We start from the raw sequence: 18,642 nt of genomic DNA on the forward strand, positions 1-18,642 counted from the left end.
TTCAGTTACAGTGTGTATTGGTGGGGTTCAGTTACAGTGTGTATTGGTGGGGTTCAGTTAGTGTGTATTGATGGGGTTCAGTTAGTGTGTATTGATGGGGTTCAGTTACAGTGTGTATTGGTGGGGTTCAGTTACAGTGTGTATTGATGGGGTTCAGTTACAGTGTGTATTGATGGGGTTCAGTTACAGTGTGTATTGATGGGGTTCAGTTACAGTGTGTATTGGTGGGGTTCAGTTAGTGTGTATTGATGGGGTTCAGTTAGTGTGTATTGATGGGGTTCAGTTACAGTGTGTATTGGTGGGGTTCAGTTACAGTGTGTATTGATGGGGTTCAGTTACAGTGTGTATTGATGGGGTTCAGTTACAGTGTGTATTGATGGGGTTCAGTTACACTGTGTATTGATGGGGTTCAGTTACACTGTGTATTGATGGGGTTCAGTTACACTGTGTATTGATGGGGTTCAGTTACACTGTGTATTGATGGGGTTCAGTTACACTGTGTATTGATGGGGTTCAGTTACACTGTGTATTGATGGGGTTCAGTTACACTGTGTATTGATGGGGTTCAGTTACAGTGTGTATTGATGGGGTTCAGTTACAGCGTGTATTGATGGGGTTCAGTTAGTGTGTATTGATGGGGTTCAGTTACAGTGTGTGTATTGATGGGGTTCAGTTACAGTGTGTATTGATGGGGTTCAGTTACAGTGTGTGTATTGATGGGGTTCAGTTACAGTGTGTATTGGTGGGGTTCAGTTACAGTGTGTGTATTGATGGGGTTCAGTTACAGTGTGTGTATTGATGGGGTTCAGTTACAGTGTGTATTGGTGGGGTTCAGTTACAGCGTGTATTGATGGGGTTCAGTTAGTGTGTATTGATGGGGTTCAGTTACAGTGTGTGTATTGATGGGGTTCAGTTACAGTGTGTATTGATGGGGTTCAGTTACAGTGTGTGTATTGATGGGGTTCAGTTACAGTGTGTATTGGTGGGGTTCAGTTACAGTGTGTGTATTGATGGGGTTCAGTTACAGTGTGTATTGATGGGGTTCAGTTACAGTGTGTGTATTGATGGGGTTCAGTTACAGTGTGTATTGATGGGGTTCAGTTACAGTGTGTATTGATGGGGTTCAGTTACAGTGTGTATTGATGGGGTTCAGTTACAGTGTGTATTGGTGGGGTTCAGTTACAGTGTGTATTGGTGGGGTTCAGTTACAGTGTGTATTGGTGGGGTTCAGTTACAGTGTGTATTGATGGGGTTCAGTTACAGTGTGTATTGGTGGGGTTCAGTTACAGTGTGTATTGGTGGGGTTCAGTTACAGTGTGTATTGATGGGGTTCAGTTACAGTGTGTATTGATGGGGTTCAGTTACAGTGTGTGTATTGATGGGGTTCAGTTACAGTGTGTATTGATGGGGTTCAGTTACAGTGTGTATTGATGGGGTTCAGTTAGTGTGTATTGATGGGGTTCAGTTACAGTGTGTATTGATGGGGTTCAGTTACAGTGTGTGTATTGATGGGGTTCAGTTACAGTGTGTATTGATGGGGTTCAGTTACAGTGTGTATTGATGGGGTTCAGTTACAGTGTGTATTGATGGGGTTCAGTTACAGTGTGTATTGATGGGGTTCAGTTACAGTGTGTGTATTGATGGGGTTCAGTTACAGTGTGTGTATTGATGGGGTTCAGTTACAGTGTGTGTATTGATGGGGTTCAGTTACAGTGTGTGTATTGATGGGGTTCAGTTACAGTGTGTGTGTTGATGGGGATCAGTTACAGTGTGTGTGTTGATGGGGATCAGTTACAGTGTGTGTGTTGATGGGGTTCAGTTACAGTGTGTGTGTTGATGGGGTTCAGTTACAGTGTGTGTGTTGATGGGGTTCAGTTACAGTGTGTATTGATGGGGTTCAGTTACAGTGTGTATTGATGGGGTTCAGTTACACTGTGTATTGATGGGGTTCAGTTACACTGTGTATTGATGGGGTTCAGTTACACTGTGTATTGATGGGGTTCAGTTACAGTGTGTATTGATGGGGTTCAGTTACAGTGTGTGTGTTGATGGGGTTCAGTTACAGTGTGTGTGTTGATGGGGTTCAGTTACAGTGTGTGTGTTGATGGGGTTCAGTTACAGTGTGTATTGATGGGGTTCAGTTACAGTGTGTATTGATGGGGTTCAGTTACAGTGTGTGTATTGATGGGGTTCAGTTACAGTGTGTGTATTGATGGGGTTCAGTTACAGTGTGTGTATTGATGGGGTTCAGTTACAGTGTGTGTATTGATGGGGTTCAGTTACAGTGTGTGTATTGATGGGGTTCAGTTACAGTGTGTGTATTGATGGGGTTCAGTTACAGTGTGTGTATTGATGGGGTTCAGTTACAGTGTGTATTGGTGGGGTTCAGTTACAGTGTGTATTGGTGGGGTTCAGTTACAGTGTGTATTGATGGGGTTCAGTTACAGTGTGTATTGATGGGGTTCAGTTACAGTGTGTATTGATGGGGTTCAGTTACAGTGTGTATTGATGGGGTTCAGTTACAGTGTGTATTGATGGGGTTCAGTTACAGTGTGTATTGGTGGGGTTCAGTTACAGTGTGTATTGATGGGGTTCAGTTACAGTGTGTATTGATGGGGTTCAGTTACAGTGTGTATTGGTGGGGTTCAGTTACAGTGTGTATTGATGTGTCAGTGATGCATCTGTCTGGCCTCTATAGACTTTGTGATTTGTAGCCTACTCTTCAATACATTTCATTATGGATGCAATTCAATTATTCATATATCTGTGTGTGTGTCTGTGTGTGGTGTGCGTGTGTCCAGGACTGCGCTGACCCTGGGCTGTGAGTATGCCTGTAAGGACGCGGTGGAGGTCCTTCTGAAGAACGGCGCCGACGTGACGGCCGTGGACAGCTTTGGCCACGACAGTTTCCACTACGCCCGCCTCAGCAAAAACCCGGAGCTGGTCAGCCTTTTCAAGACCTACCTCGACAACGTCACCAAAGGTCAGAGCACGGCTGTGTCCCGATTTGACCCGTAGGACCTATGACATATGCCCTGGGCACTCCTGTAGATGTGTTTTTCACCCTGCGTGAGGGCTGCCCTGCGGACAAAGTTAACATTTAATTTTGCTGTTTAAACTGTCAGTAATTTTCAAAACTGTGAAACGTGTTTAATCGACTTCAAATACTATAATCATCGTCCGTGCCTGGCAGGGAGAGGGAGGTTTTGATGTTTTCCTGTATCTTTCAAATGAGAACTTGATGTTTTCTTATCCTCAGTAGGGGGGAGACAGGAGCAGCTAGCCCAGAATGAAGAGGTTCTGAGATGTTTCTATCTGCAGTGTAAGCTGTAACTCAGCCGGTGCCTCAGAAATACAGAAACCACAGGAGACTGCCGAAAACACCCATTCAACCAGAAGATCAAAAAGAGAGCAAGGCGTAAAAATAACATGTCTATTGAAAAGCACCAGGTTAAAAAGTCATGCTGCAGAGAAAGTAAAGTTATACACAGAATGAAATGGCCTCGGGGAAATTTGCAGCAAAGGTGAAAAATAGGATTGTGCTTTTAGGGAAGGTAACCTGAGTTCAAGTGTGTCAGCTTTCTTCTTTCAGAGGGAATTTATGGTTGTTCATTCATCGCGGCGTGTGGCTTTGCAGAGTGTTTTAATGTGTGTTTTTATCAAGGCTATGTGAAATAGAGTGCATAAAATGTCCCCAACAGATCTCCTTCACATGAACTTTGTGTATAGAGCCATGCTTTTATCAAGGCCCACTAAACTCTAGGTAAAGGGCCCACTAAACTCTAGGTAAAGGGCCCTCTCAACTAGAACCCTAGGTAAAGGGCCCTCTCAACTAGAACCCTAGGTAAAGGGCCCACTCAACTAGAACCCTAGGTAAAGGGCCCACTCAACTAGATCCCTAGGTAAAGGGCCCACTCAACTAGAACCCTAGGTAAAGGGCCCACTCAACTAGAACCCTAGGTAAAGGGACCACTCAACTAGAACCCTAGGTAAAGGGACCACTCAACTAGAACCCTAGGTAAAGGGCCCACTCAACTAGAACCCTAGGAAATGGCCCTCTCAACTAGAACCCTAGGTAAAGTGCCCACTCAACTAGAACCCTAGGTAAAGGGCCCACTCAACTAGAACCCTAGGTAAAGGGCCCACTCAACTAGAACCCTAGGTAAAGGGCCCACTCAACTAGAACCCTAGGTAAAGGGCCCACTCAACTAGATCCCTAGGTAAAGGGCCCACTCAACTAGAACCCTAGGTAAAGGGCCCACTCAACTAGAACTCTAGGTAAAGGGCCCACTCAACTAGAACCCTAGGTAAAGGGCCCACTCAACTAGATCCCTAGGTAAAGGGCCCACTCAACTAGATCCCTAGGTAAAGGGCCCACTCAACTAGATCCCTAGGTAAAGGGCCCACTCAACTAGAACTCTAGGTAAAGGGCCCACTCAACTAGAACTCTAGGTAAAGGGCCCACTCAACTAGAACCCTAGGTAAAGGGCCCACTCAACTAGAACCCTAGGTAATTTGCATCTAATCAAATTCCATTCTTTAGCTCTAGTCTACATTTGTCAGAAACTAGAATTGCTTGTTCTCCTAGTATCTGGTGCAGCATCAGCCATTTACCTTACTTAACAATTATCTTGTTGTGGCAAATTGATGTCCTTGGTTCTGGGAGGCGGCTTTAGATGGCTTCATCGGATTTCTCCAACACCTGTTGTTTGTTTTCACGCTCAGTGCTCATTTGAGATTGGTTTCTCATCAAGCCTTTAATCATCATTACTCTGGCATAATTGCTTTTTTTGCATACAATCTTTATGCCCATGTGAAAGTACTGTCCTTGTATCACTTCATTTCAACTTCTCTCCTCAATCTCCTGAAAGACTTGGTTATGAGATAACACATTGTATAGATGAAGTCATGAACGATATGAGTGACGGGCTGCTCTGACGTGTGTAAACGGACCCGTTCATTGTTTCTCATTGTATCCACAGTAAAAGAAGCTGCCAAGATGGAGCAGAAGAAGCGACAGGTAACAACGCAGCGCTCACTTTAATTGCCAACCATCATACTGATTTCTGTGCACGGAGATGAACTATCAGCTTTAAAACAACACACATCTCCACAGAAAAGATCTCCTAGACCCTAGGGCAATGCCTCTTTCCTGCTATGTTGCCTTTTGAGCTGTTGATTAGACTGTAGTTGTTATTATTGAGCTGTATAGTAATCGCTTGACATTTCAACTGTTATTTTCTCTGGGTGAATCCATTGTTGAAAAAGATGAGCCGGCTCATAGGCTTACCAAAGGTTTGACGTGAGCTCCATCAAGCAAATAGGATGGGTTTTTATTATTGATTCTGGTTAACGCTTCCTCGTCATGGCACTTCCTGGGTCATGTGTTCTGTATACATGGAGCGATAGACGGTATCTGTGAGTTCTGAACGAGCCGATCCCAACAATACTTAAGTTCAGTTTCTGCTCTATTGAATCTGACCACATTCACCACTCATTGATTTAATATTGAATCTGACCACATTCACCACTCATTGATTTAATATTGAATCTGACTACATTCACCACTCATTGATTTAATATTGAATCTGACCACATTCACCACTCATTGATTTAATATTGAATCTTGAATAGAGACAATCACAAGTGTTTTTACAAAGTCCCTGTTGTGTTGAAGCTGTTTGCTTAATGGTGTATTATCATACGGTAAACAGTGAGTTGTCATGTTTTACACTGTTTCCTGTGGAGGCCAAGTGACACACACTCCGACATTCAGTTGGACATTACTGCCACCTAGTGACGAGATGGATAATCGCAGTTCATTCCCTAATATCACTACCACCAGAGATACTGTATATAAGGAAATCTCTTACCCTGCTACTACTAGCCATCAGCCCCCCCCCCCCCCCTCCCCCAGTCAATCATGGCTAAATGATAACCTGTGTGTCCACAGCACTCAGTGGAGATGACTGAACAGGCCGAAGCCAACGTGAGGGTGAGTACAATTGTTTTTCTCTGCGTACATTCAATATTGACTTTGATAGGCCGGCTTCATTGAGTTTGACCTCGTAGTCCTTTGTGATGGACAGGGATGTAATTACCCAGTCTGAATGTATGAGGACATTAAGCAAGATGTACTCAGCAGTATGTAGGGGAATCTATAGGCTGGCCTGGGCATCAGCGTGACACGATTCTACAATGTCCAGGATAATTGAAGGTACTAGTGAATTTGTATTTACTGTTGGATCTAATTAAACAGATCTATAGATGATTTCAACTCAGCGGTTACTGTCCGCCCTGAGATTGGAAGGTTGGGGGTTCGATCCCAGATCAAGTCATACCAGAGACTCTAAAAATGGACCTGATGCCGCTCTGCTTGGCACTCAGCATTAAGAAGAATTCGGGAAGAGTTTGTGCATATGTTATATTTTGTGCCGTTTTTGTTAGTTCTGGACTTCGGTGAGGGTTTTTTTGGCTGTTCGGGCACACAATGTTTTCTAGAGGCAAGCCAAGTTCGGAATTGAGGTCTACGCCCCTTCGTCGGTGATTGGTCAACAGTAGGGGTTCTTCAATGAGAGACGACTCGTTTTCATGCCCATTTTTTCATTGAGAAATATTGCACCAGACATCTTAGTTAGATGTAAAATTGTGCGACTATGATCTTCTCGGCAAAAACGTCATAATGAATTTCTTCATATCTTAGATTAATTCGGTAACTATTTTCAGTAAGACTATTTTCAGTAAGTGTATACTGGCTACGGCATCTCAAAATGGACAAACGGTACTATTGCTGTGTTTTTCTCATTTTTAAAGCGAATGTCTTTTAAGGGAGTATGCAAGCAACTCTGGTTTGGTTCGGGTTGCCGAGTTCAGCTAGGCGCCAGCCGAACCGAGGCATGCTGACGCGTTAAGGCCCTGTGACAGACTAGCATCCTGCCCAGGGGGTGTACATGTACTTCAAGCTGACTCATGCTAAACATTTGATAGGATCCTGCTCTATGGGCTGTTCTGGCTTGGAGACGGGTTACTTAGAGATTTGTGTGATTTGACTTGTAAATGGATTGTGACTTCTAATGGTGTGTGATGTTTGTCAGGACCTGGAGAGACAGAACGAGAGCCAGCAGGAGACTCTGAGGAAGTTTTACCTGGAGCAGAGGGCTCTGATGGACAAGGTCAAGCTACTGCAGCAGCAGCTCAGTCAGGTACGCACGCACGCACACACACACACACACACACACACACACACACACACACACCACACACACCACACACACCACACACACACACACACACAGAGAGAGAGAGAAAGTAGTGTAGACAACTTCTAGACTAACACGGAAAGTCACTGAGAAGGGAATCAAACACAGTTTGTGCTTCAAGAAAAACGTAAAAACTTGGACGGTGACAGGCACTATATATGGTAATGAGTTGTTTGTCAAACCCTCTGATACTTAACTTGTAATCCTCTATATCCTGTGCAGGAAAAACATACAGTGGAATGCATCCATAAAGAGGTAAGGACAGCCACATAACTCAATTGTTTGGGGTGGGAAGAAAAAATGGAACGTTTTACCTATAGATTAGAGAGATGAATTAGCATGCCTGTTTGTTTGTGGATGTGTGGGTTTTTGTGAGAATGTGGAAATATTTGATTGAATACCATGCCATAGCTGTATTCATCTGAAAGTTATTGTCCTCAAATGCAACTAAAGTTGCAAGGCTGTTGATCTGCTCTAAAGCTCCACGTTGTGTTTGTGCTGAATTAGAGGGAACAGCTGAAGCTCTTACTGAGTGCCAAAGACAGGGAGGAGGGGGCTCGGGCCCCAGAGACTGTCAAGGTTCAGCTCAGGAGCCACATGGTGAGGGACCACAGCCAAATGCCAACCCTGTTACAGCATATGAAATCATCATGGGGTTTTACATAATAATAATACGAGCTCTTGCTTAGGTTGTCTAAGGTTATGTGTTAATGTGAACATACTGTATGTTCTATGTGTTTTCAGGGGGACTACTCTGGCCAGTCTGTTATCAAAGGTGAGTGAGCTCTCTTGAAATTTGAGATATCAGAGAATAAGAGATGCAATCAGAGGATCTGAATTAAAAAAGACCTCTTCTGAATCATCTCTGTATTTGTTTTGGCAGGAAAAGACAACGTCCTCGTCAAACAATCTCAAAGCCTGGATTCAGCGCAGGTAAACCTGACTTCTTCTTTTTCTAGAGCATTATGGCCCGCAATGAAAAGGTAACTGTCATGAAGTATGAAACGCACGCAGACCATATCTGCTGTGTATTCTAGTCCAGTCAGCAACCATGAGCTTATCAGCTCTCTGACAGCCAAATATATGTCTGAAATCTCATTTCGTCCTGTCAGCTGTTTGTCCCCCAGCAAATGAGAGATTTATTCTCTTAAACCACTGCAGGTAGTTTTAAAATTTTGGGCTCAACTTTTAAATTGATATTTTTTTATCCTATTGTAGCCTTCACATATTCTCAGTATTCTCGTGTCGCTATAGTGGAACTGACTAAGTCAGCTCTCATTGCAAAACCATTATTGGACTGACACTGCTGTTAGTGAGAAATAGGTGTGCGAAGTGTATGTAAATTGCACAATCATTCCACACACATGAAACTTTTGTTCCTGCTGTAGGTGCTGCAGTCGTCCGGTCTTTCGCACTCACTGTCCCGTCCCCTGGAGCTTGCGGGACGTCCTGGTGTGGGCTGGGACCCAGTCGAGGAGGTGGAGGCCCTGCGGCGCGAGCTGGAGACGATGAGGAGGAGGCAGCAGACTGCCGAGGAAGATGCTCTTCGCCTGCAGGCGGCCCTGGCCCGCAAAAGCCAGGAGTGCCAAGAGCTGGCCCAGAGCCGGGAGACCATCCAGCGGCAGGCAGACCGGCAGGTCCAGGAGCTGGAGGAGGCACTGGGGGACGTCCAGAAGAGGATGCTGGACTCTGAAGCCAAGGTCAAGCAGCTCCAGGCCCACGTGGTGGCGGTCAAGGAGCACCTAGGAGGCCAGGCGGCCGATGAGCTCCGTGCCCAGCTCCACGATGTCAAGGCCAAGTACGAGGGAGCCTCGGCCGAGGTGGGGCGCGTGCGTAACCACCTGAAGCAGAGTGAGAAGGCCCTGGAGGAGTACAAGAGCAGCGAGGGCCAGCTGGCGGTGGAGGCAGAGCGGCTGGGCCTGGAGCTGACTGCCTTGCGGGAGGAGAGGGATGAGCTGGCAGAGGCTCTGCTGGACATGGAGGCCCTCATTAAGGAGACCCAGGCACGGCAGGGAGAGAAGGTTGTGCCGGCAGAGAAGTTCGACAACATGAAGAACCTGTTGAGCAATGCGGTGGATGAGAAGGAGCGTCAGCTGGCAGAGCTGCGGGAGGACTATGACCGTGTGCTGGAGGAGGTGGCTGAGCTACACAGGGAAATGGACAGCCAGCCTGCCCAGGCCGGGACAGGGGCGGTCCCTCTGCAGGAGCATGAGAGGATGAGGACGACCCTGGAGGAACAGAGTTCCTCCCTGAAGAGGAGACTGGCGGACATAACTGCCAAGAGCCAGGCACTGATCCGCCAGGTAGAGGAGAGCGAGGAGGAGCGGGAGATGCTCCAGGAGCAGCTGGAGGAGCTCAATAGCAGGGTGGAGGCCAACTTCATCCCCCTCAAGGCCCACGAAGAGGCCAAGAGCGCCCTGGAGAGAGCTGTAGAGGAGCTGGAGAAGAGGCTGGTGGAGGCCGCAGAAAGGAACGGCCAGGCCGAGGTGCAGATCCAGAGGCTACAAACGGAGAGGGTCACCCTGTGTGAGAGCGTCACCAGCCTACAGAGCGCTACCGTGCCCTCCGAGAAGTTCCGGAGCGAAGTGGGTGCCCTGAATGCTCGCAACGCTGAACTGGTAAAGGAACTGGAAGTGCTCCAGAAGAGGTTTGAAGAGAGAGAGAAGGAGCTGGCCCAGGTCACTGCCAAGAACCAGTCTCTGAAACAGAGCCTAAATGGAGAGTACGTGTCCAGAGAGAAACATGAGCAAGTGAATATGGAGCTGAGTGCTGCTTTGGAGAAGGCCAAGGCTGAGCTCTCCAAACTGGAGATGGAGGGCAAAGAAAGTGAGGAAGAGTTGCAGAAGGTGAGAGAGGGTAGTGCAGAGTTGAAAGAGAAGCTGGAGAATGTTCAGGTGATGATCGAAAATGACTATGTGTGCCTTATAGACCATGAAGCTGTAAGGGTTAAGTTGAGCAATGCTGTTGTTGAGGCGGAGCATCGGGCCAAAGAGGCGTTGGCAAGCTACCAGTCTGCGCAAGATGGGACAGTAAAGCTTCACCAAGAAATGGAGGCGCAGAAGAAAGAACTAGACACCATCCAGGAAGCTATCCAGGCCAAGTTTGTCCCGTTGACTGCCATAGAGGAGAGGGAGAACTCCTACAACACCAAGCTGAAAGACTTGACAGGAAAGCTCTCGGAGATGCAAGAGAAGTACAACCAGGAGAAGTTGGAGGGGGAACGTCACAAGCAGGAGAAAGAGAAATTGAGAGTGCAGATGGAGTCTGTGCAGCAGAGAATGGAGACAGGCTTCGTCGCCAGTGAAAAACACAAGGAGGTGGAAGATGAGTACAGGGGTAAAATGGAGGAGCTGACGCTGAGGTTGGTGGACCTGGAGCAGCAGTACAAAGACGTGACTGTGCAGAGGGCAGAGCTGGAGGAGCAGAACGCCCTGAGTAACACTGACATCCAGCGCCTGCAACAGCGCCTGGAATCCGAGTCGGCCCGGCTGGAACACTATGAGACCGAGCACCGAGCCCTGAGGGGCACCATCCAGCAAGCCCAGGACGAGTGCCAGAAAGCCAGGAAGGCCCAGCTTTGGGAGGCCCAGAGGGCCTGCGCCTTGGAGAAGGAGCTCCAGGGATTCTCCGGGGACCAGGCCGTCCTCCTGCAGCAGCATGCTCAGGCCAAGGAGGCCCTGGAGGGGCAGGTGGCCCAGCTACTCGCTTCCCTTCGCCAGGAGCAGGAGACCAGTGCCCAGAGGGCCCAGAACGTGGCAGCCCTGCAGTCAGAGATGCTCCGGGCCACCCAGGCCCTGGAGGAACTCGGAGGAAGAGAGGACCAGTTGAGCCAGGTGAAAGCCGAGAAGCAACGTCTGCAGGAAGAGACAGCGGCGTTGGGGGAGAGGCTATCTGGGCTGGCGGAGCAGTGCGAGGTGCTCCATCGTGAGGTGGCCCAGGCCAGGGAGGACGAGGGCAGGGCCAGGGAGGAAAAGGCCAGGGCCAGGGTGGAAACTGAGGCCCTGCAGGAGAAGAGCAACACCATGGATAAGGAGATCCGGGAGCTGAAGGAGAGGTACGAGGAGTCGCTCAGCACCATTGGGGAGTTCCAGAGGAGGATCCAGATGTCGGCCGAGCAGACCGAGGTCAAAGACAAGAAGGTAGGAGAAATATTCTGCATTGATTTGTTGGCCATTTTTACCTAAACCTAAATGTACAGTACCAGCCAAAAGTGGACACACCTACTCATTCAAGGGTTTTTATTTGTACAATGTTCTACATTGTAGAATAATAGTGAAGACATTGAAACTATGAAAGAACACAAATGGAATCATGTAGTAACCCAAAAAAACAAAAACATATATTTGAGATTCTATAAAGTACACTCTTGGCATTCTCTCAACCAGCTTCTTGAGGAATGCTTTTCCAACAGTCTTGAAGGAGTTCCCACAAATGCTGAGCACTTGTTAGATGCTTTTCCTTCACTCTGAGGTCCAACTCATCCCAAACCATCTCAATTGGATTGAGGTCGGGTGATTGTGGAGGCCAGGTCATCTGATGCAGCACTCCATCACTCTCCTTCTTGGTCAACTTGCCCTTACACAGCCTGGATGTGTATTTTGTGTCATCTTCCTGTTAAAAAACAAATAGTCCCACTAAACGCAAACCAGATGGGATGGCGTATCGCTGCAGAATGCTGTGGTAGCCATGATGGTTAAGTGTGATTTGAATTCTAAATGAATCACCGACAGTGTCACCAGCAAAGCACCATCACACCTCCTCCTCCATGCTTCACGGTGGGAACCACACATGTAGAGATCATCCATTCACCTACTCTGCGTCTCACATAGACAAGTTGGTTGGAACAAAAAAATCCCAAATTTGGACTCTTCAGACCAAATGACAGATTTCCAACAATCTAACTCGTGTTTCTTGGCCCAAGCAAGTCTCTTCTTATTATTGGTGTCCTTTAGTAGTGGTTTCTTTGCAGCAATTCGATAATGAAGGCCTGATTCACGCAGTCTCCTCTGAACGGTTGATGTTGAGACGTGTCTGTTACTTGAACTATGAAGCATTTATTTGGGCAGCAATCTGAGGGTGCTGTTAACTATAATGAGCTTATCCTCGCAGCAGAGGTAACTCTGGGTTTTCCTTTCCTGTGGCGGTCCTCATGAGAGCCAGTTTCATCATAGCGCTTGATGGTTTTTGCGACTGCACTTGAAGAAACTTTCAAAGTTCTTGACATTTTCCTGATTGGACTGTCATTTCTCTTTGCTTATTTGAGCTGTTCTTGCCATAATATGGACTTGCTCTTTTACCAAATAGGGCTATCTTCTGTATACCACCTCTACCTTGTCACAACACAACTGATTGTCTCAATCAGAAGGTAAGAAATTCCACAAATGTACTTTTAACAAGGTACACCTGTTAATTGAAATGCATTCTAGGTGACTACCTCATGAAACTGGTTGAGAGAATGTCAATAATGTGCAAAGCTGTCATCAAGGCAAAGGGTGGCTACTTTGAAGAATCTCAAATACATTTTGATTTGCTTAACACTTTTGGTTACTACATGAATCCATATGTATTATATCATAGTTTAGATGTTTTCACTATTATTCTACAATGTAGAAAATAGTAAAAATACAAACCCTGGAATGAGTTGGTGTCGCAACTTTTGACTGTATTTACATTTGGTAAGATGTAAATTTCTCCGTTTTTAGTTCTGTTAAGAAGTTTGGTGTTTTTTCTGGCAATACTTTGGTCCGTTGATATGAGGTTTTCTAAACATGTAGATAGTTCTGTATATTCTGGTGCTAACAGCTTTGTGTGTTTCAGATCAGCGAGCTGTTGACGGACGTGGAGAGACTGAAGCAGGCCCTCAACGGTCTGTCCCAGCTGGCCTACGCTGGCAACGCTGCACCCAATAAGAGACAGATGCAGCACATCGACACACTCCAGGCCCAGATCAAGAGCCTGCAGCAGCAGCTGGCTGTGAGTGTGTACACACACACACACACACACACACACACACACACACACACACACACACACACACACACACACACACACACACACACTGCAGATGTAGTGGATGGCAGCCAGTTGTAGCTGACCTAGCATTTCTGTGACATTGCCCTTATTTGACAGTTTAAAACATACACACAGAACATACCTGTACATTTTAAAACTTGTCAGGGATGACACAAAGTCAAGACTTATTTCTGTTGTGGTCCCTTAAATTGTGTGAAGCTGTAACAATTGACTTGCCGACATAGTGTACATACTTGATTGTATTGACATTTTATACTCATGACAGACCTATAACATGGTGTCATGTCAATACGCTGCACTAACACCATAATCAGTCACTCAGTACTCTCTGGCTCCAAACATAATGGACTCGTTAGTCAGGAGGAAAGCATTTTTTCAGTCCAGCGTTAGTTACCGATAATGGGATGTCATTATCTTCGTTAATTACCTTGATGACATAGAGGTTTGGTCCAGACATGATTGATCCTCCTCCTACAGTTAGTTACTGTAAATGAACCCGTTCCCTGTGGATCTATCCGTACATCAGACAGAACATCTGTGTCAGTGCTCTTACATACCAAAGACTATTTGTCTGTCGTATAATTCCAGTAACACTCTCGCTGTGTGGTATTACAGCCCATTTACCGCTGAGCTGGAAACTATGCGAGACTGAACAAAACAACTGTCTGTGCACCTGATTTTCAAGGACGACCTCTGCCTTCCTCTCTGTCAGCTCACTATGAGCCTTTGAAATGATGGAGGCAGAGAATGAACTGGTGTACTTTTTTTGAAGTCGGGTCTAGCGGCTAGCCAGAACCCAGATGAAAAGAAAATGAGGTCCATATTAGAATCCTGAAAACGTCATTACTCATGCTCTGATGTGAACCCACGGTTGGGCCACGTTTTGATTTGGAGTTTGCTTTCTTGGCTCTGTCGTTCGATGTTGGCAGTCTTCAGGAAAATATGGATGCCATCTATTTTGCTGTGAAAGACGGGCGTATTTCAGAGGTGCGTGGTAAGGTGGGGCCAGGCAGACGGAGTCCCTTTGTGTAGTGTCTGCCAGGTCAGCCCATAGTGGGCCTGTACTCATTATATCTCTTGTTCTCTCTCTTCTCCTCTCTCTCTCTCTCAACCTCTCTCTCTCATCCTCTCTCCCTGTCTCTCTCTCTCTCCCTCTCCCTCTCCCTCTCCCTCTCCCTCTCCCTCTCCCTCTCCCTCTCCCTCTCCCTCTCCCTCTCCCTCTCCCTCTCTTGCTCTTTCCTTTCTTCACAGGATGCTGAGAGTCAACACAGAGAGGTGGTTTCAATTTATAGAACTCATCTCCTCAGTGCAGCACAGGTCAGTGTGTCTCTTTTAGTTAGTCATTTCTAGTTAAAGTAAAATAACACACAGGCCTCCCTGGCATCTCTTGCATTTTTGTTGCCCAGCAACTTCCTGAAGACAAATAATATATCTGAAAATAAATGTTATTGTTGATACTGGCCCATAGCCCACACTGCTGATGACCCCAGTAAGACTCGCCCATAGCCCACACTGCTGGCGTCCCCAGTAAGACTGGCCCATAGCCCACACTGCTGACGACCCCAGTAAGACTGGCCCATAGCCCACACTGCTGACGACACCAGTAAGACTGGCCCATAGCCCACACTGCTGGCGACCCCAGTAAAACTGGCCCATAGCCCACACTGCTGACGATCCCAGTAAGACTGGCCCATAGCCCACACTGCTGATGACCCCAGTAAGACTGGCCCATAGCTCACACTGCTGACGACCCCAGTAAGACTGGCCCATAGCCCACACTGCTGGCGACCCCAGTAAGACTGGCCCATAGCCCACACTGCTGACGATCCCAGTAAGACTGGCCCATAGCCCACACTGCTGACGACCCCAGTAAGACTGGCCCATAGCCCACACTGCTGACGACCCCAGTAAGACTGGCCCATAGCCCACACTGCTGACGACCCCAGTAAGACTGGCCCATAGCCCACACTGCTGACGACCCCAGTAAGACTGGCCCATAGCCCACACTGCTGACGACACCAGTAAGACTGGCCCATAGCCCACACTGCTGGCGACCCCAGTAAGACTGGCCCATAGCCCACACTGCTGGCGACCCCAGTAAGACTGGCCCATAGCCCACACTGCTGACGACACCAGTAAGACTGGCCCATAGCCCACACTGCTGACGACACCAGTAAGACTGGTCCATAGCCCACACTGCTGACGACCCCAGTAAGACTGACCCATAGCCCACACTGCTGACGACCCCAGTAAGACTGGCCCATAGCCCACACTGCTGACGACCCCAGTAAGACTGGCCCATAGCCCACACTGCTGACGACCCCAGTAAGACTGGCCCATAGCCCACACTGCTGACGACCCCAGTAAGACTGGCCCATAGCCCACACTGCTGGCGACCCCAGTAAGACTGGCCCATAGCCCACACTGCTGACGACCCCAGTAAGACTGGCCCATAGCCCACACTGCTGGCGACCCCAGTAAGACTGGCCCATAGCCCACACTGCTGACGACCCCAGTAAGACTGGCCCATAGCCCACACTGCTGACGACCCCAGTAAGACTGGCCCATAGCCCACACTGCTGACGACCCCAGTAAGACTGGCCCATAGCCCACACTGCTGACGACCCCAGTAAGACTGGCCCATAGCCCACACTGCTGACGACCCCAGTAAGACTGGCCCATAGCCCACACTGCTGACGACCCCAGTAAGACTGGCCCATAGCCCACACTGCTGACGACCCCAGTAAGACTGGCCCATAGCCCACACTGCTGACGACCCCAGTAAGACTGGCCCATAGCCCACACTGCTGACGACCCCAGTAAGACTGGCCCATAGCCCACACTGCTGCCATAACTGTGAAATAAGGGACAAGTGGATGATCTCAAAGCTGTTGTTGTTTCTCCCAGGGCCACATGGATGAGGACGTCCAAGCCGCCCTGCTGCAGATCATCCGCATGAGACAGGAGTTTGTCTGCTAAAAGTCCATTCAGCATCAACAAAACACTACCCGCTGACTCAAATCCACCATTCACACAGCCCCAGCTACAGAGCACCCCCCCCCCCGCTGTGGCCCCTGTGGGCGCCTGGCGAGTGTGAGTGTGTGTTGGGATTGTGTGTGTCTGTGTGGGAAGAGATCCATGTTAGTGTTCAAACATAATCCTCCCTATATGTCTTGATTGGTTTGTGTTTCAACAGAACTAAGACCAAGTGTTGTGGGTGGACAGAGATACACAGTAGATATACGGTAGATAGAGAGGGTAAGGGTAGACGATGGGTTGTACCTTAGCTAGGTGGATAAACCTCAGCATAGGTGATGGACTCAGTAGGATACTGTAGCTGGTGACCAATAGAATGTACTAATGTCCTTTGAAAACATGAGCATGATGAACTGCCTATGCAGGCCTTTCTCTTCCTGACTACTCTGTTAAGGCTCCATGAAACAGGATATTCAATGCTTAGCTGGCAAGTGTCTGAAAGATAACTCTTCTTAGATGGAATGTAGGTAAATCTCCTCTAGGACTGTATGGGTTTAGCATGATATAGGGTCTTGTGTGATGGGGGGATTGGCCACTGCTTAGATTATCCTCCTGACGTCGCAGCAGTGAAACGGATCTGAAAACACAAGCAGCAAAGTCCGCTGTTAACTCACATTCCCCCGTGGCGATCGACTCCCTCCCGTCTTTCGTCTTCATCTTTTGAGGTTCTATGGTTAATTGTAGAACCATGCCCTGGTCATTTCAAACAGGAACCCCCTGAAGTCACCTACTCATTCAGTTTGGGAGCAGGACTCCTCCATCTTGGGCCATTGGGCACAGCGACTGTTTCCCTGAAGGTCCAAACTTTATCTTCATTCTTTTCACTGAATCGTACACTTCTCAAGCAGTCTCTTTAAGCCATTGTTCCCACACAAACAAGGTGAATGTGGGGCTCTGCACATTCTGGATTTGATTCGAGGAGTGTTCGCAAACAACACTGTAGCCCAATCTTAAGACAAACCTTAACCTTAACCCCTACCATGAACCTTAACCCCTACCATTATGGTGGTCACAGATCTGAAGGAACAGGATAGGTTTAAGACAGTGACTCTATCAGGGCAGCCTACATGTTGATGACTTGGAGCAATCTGCATATTGCTTACACCTATCCAGTCCCCCTTCAGATCGGCAAAAACACACCATAGGCTGGGAGTTTTGGACAGAGGTTCTAGAAAGGGGCCTTGGCTGTGTCCTAGTGTTTGCGGTGCAGTGTCTCCTGTTGCTGGAGCGAGAGTGCCCTCTAGTGGGGAGACTTGGCAGGCCAAGTTGACTGATGTATTCATTTGACTAGTGTTTTTTGTTGTTGTCTTGTCGTGGTTCATTTTAGTGGTCTCTGAGAGTGGAGCAAGTCTCTTGTGCCTTTACACTGATATCTTTTTCATGGCTTTGTACTACTTTGATTAATAAACAACGTTGGTGTAACAATGAAATTCAGCAGGTCTGGAGTAGAAAGACACAGAACACCCTTCTTTAGGGGAACAGGATGTCATTCTCTAGGGATACTACGAATCCCTCTATTTATATGGATGGAGAAGTCTAAGGTTGCGTCTGAAATGGCACGTTATTCACTATATAGTGCACTGCTTTTGACCAGGAGGTCTAAAGTAGTCCACTGTGTAGTAGGGAGTAGGGTTCCGTTTGGGCCTCACATTGCTTAGCGTAACAATATGAAGAAGCTCAGTGATGCTTTTGTCTAACATGCTTTGCAAAGCATATAGAAATATATATGAATCAGTTTCATACTAAATCCTCTATATATTACTGCTATAAAACAATTACCAAGTTGCTAAAATGTGATTTCTGAAATGTGATTTTGAAATGAACATAAAAACAGATTAATTTAAAATTAGGTTCTTTTTTTTTCTTTGTCTTTTTAATTTGAGGATGATGAAATAAATCCGTCTCCAATAACAGAATCTACAAGTTGAATCCAGTTATTTTATATCGAGACCATTATGTTGAAATTGGTTGTTTGTTTTTTTTCTTCTTGCAAGGATGTCTTTTTGTTTGTGAATTAGTGTTAAAAACATAAATAAAAGTACCTAACTTAGAACTATGTCTTGTTGATTTCCTTCCTCCACACAATATGAAGACGCAATACGATGCTTCAATATACCTAGTGATGGTAATGTATTGATTTCGAGCCAGCACAGTACAGGTTTGGGTCGGCCCTATAGTGGGAATCAGCCAGCACAGTACGGGTTTGGGTCGGTCCTATAGTGGGAATCAGCCAGCACAGTACAGGTTTGGGTCGGCCCTATAGTGGGAATCAGCCCCCACAGTACGGTTTGGGTCGGTCCTTTAGTGGGAATCA

The 18,642-nt window shown here is 47.2% G+C and overlaps 1 protein-coding gene across 2 annotated transcripts in view; it reads left to right on the forward strand.

Annotated features, from left to right (window-relative positions):
- The window catches only part of LOC129854565 (uveal autoantigen with coiled-coil domains and ankyrin repeats protein-like), an 88,367-nt gene extending 69,986 nt beyond the window's left edge, over window positions 1-18,381 (forward strand). For both annotated transcript variants that reach the window (XM_055921779.1, XM_055921780.1), the window contains exons 8-19: window positions 2,802-2,983; window positions 4,983-5,020; window positions 5,954-5,995; window positions 7,095-7,202; window positions 7,482-7,514; window positions 7,767-7,859; window positions 8,004-8,034; window positions 8,143-8,192; window positions 8,648-11,398; window positions 13,077-13,232; window positions 14,544-14,609; window positions 16,200-18,381. In XM_055921779.1, coding sequence (XP_055777754.1) covers window positions 2,802-2,983; window positions 4,983-5,020; window positions 5,954-5,995; window positions 7,095-7,202; window positions 7,482-7,514; window positions 7,767-7,859; window positions 8,004-8,034; window positions 8,143-8,192; window positions 8,648-11,398; window positions 13,077-13,232; window positions 14,544-14,609; window positions 16,200-16,271 — 3,622 coding nt within the window. In that variant the 3' untranslated portion in view covers window positions 16,272-18,381. The remainder of the gene's footprint in view (window positions 1-2,801; window positions 2,984-4,982; window positions 5,021-5,953; window positions 5,996-7,094; window positions 7,203-7,481; window positions 7,515-7,766; window positions 7,860-8,003; window positions 8,035-8,142; window positions 8,193-8,647; window positions 11,399-13,076; window positions 13,233-14,543; window positions 14,610-16,199) is intronic.
- Window positions 18,382-18,642: the final 261 nt, after the last annotated feature.

This window comes from Salvelinus fontinalis, chromosome 4 (assembly GCF_029448725.1).
Source record: "Salvelinus fontinalis isolate EN_2023a chromosome 4, ASM2944872v1, whole genome shotgun sequence".
In the NCBI taxonomy this organism is placed as follows: Eukaryota; Metazoa; Chordata; class Actinopteri; order Salmoniformes; family Salmonidae; genus Salvelinus; species Salvelinus fontinalis.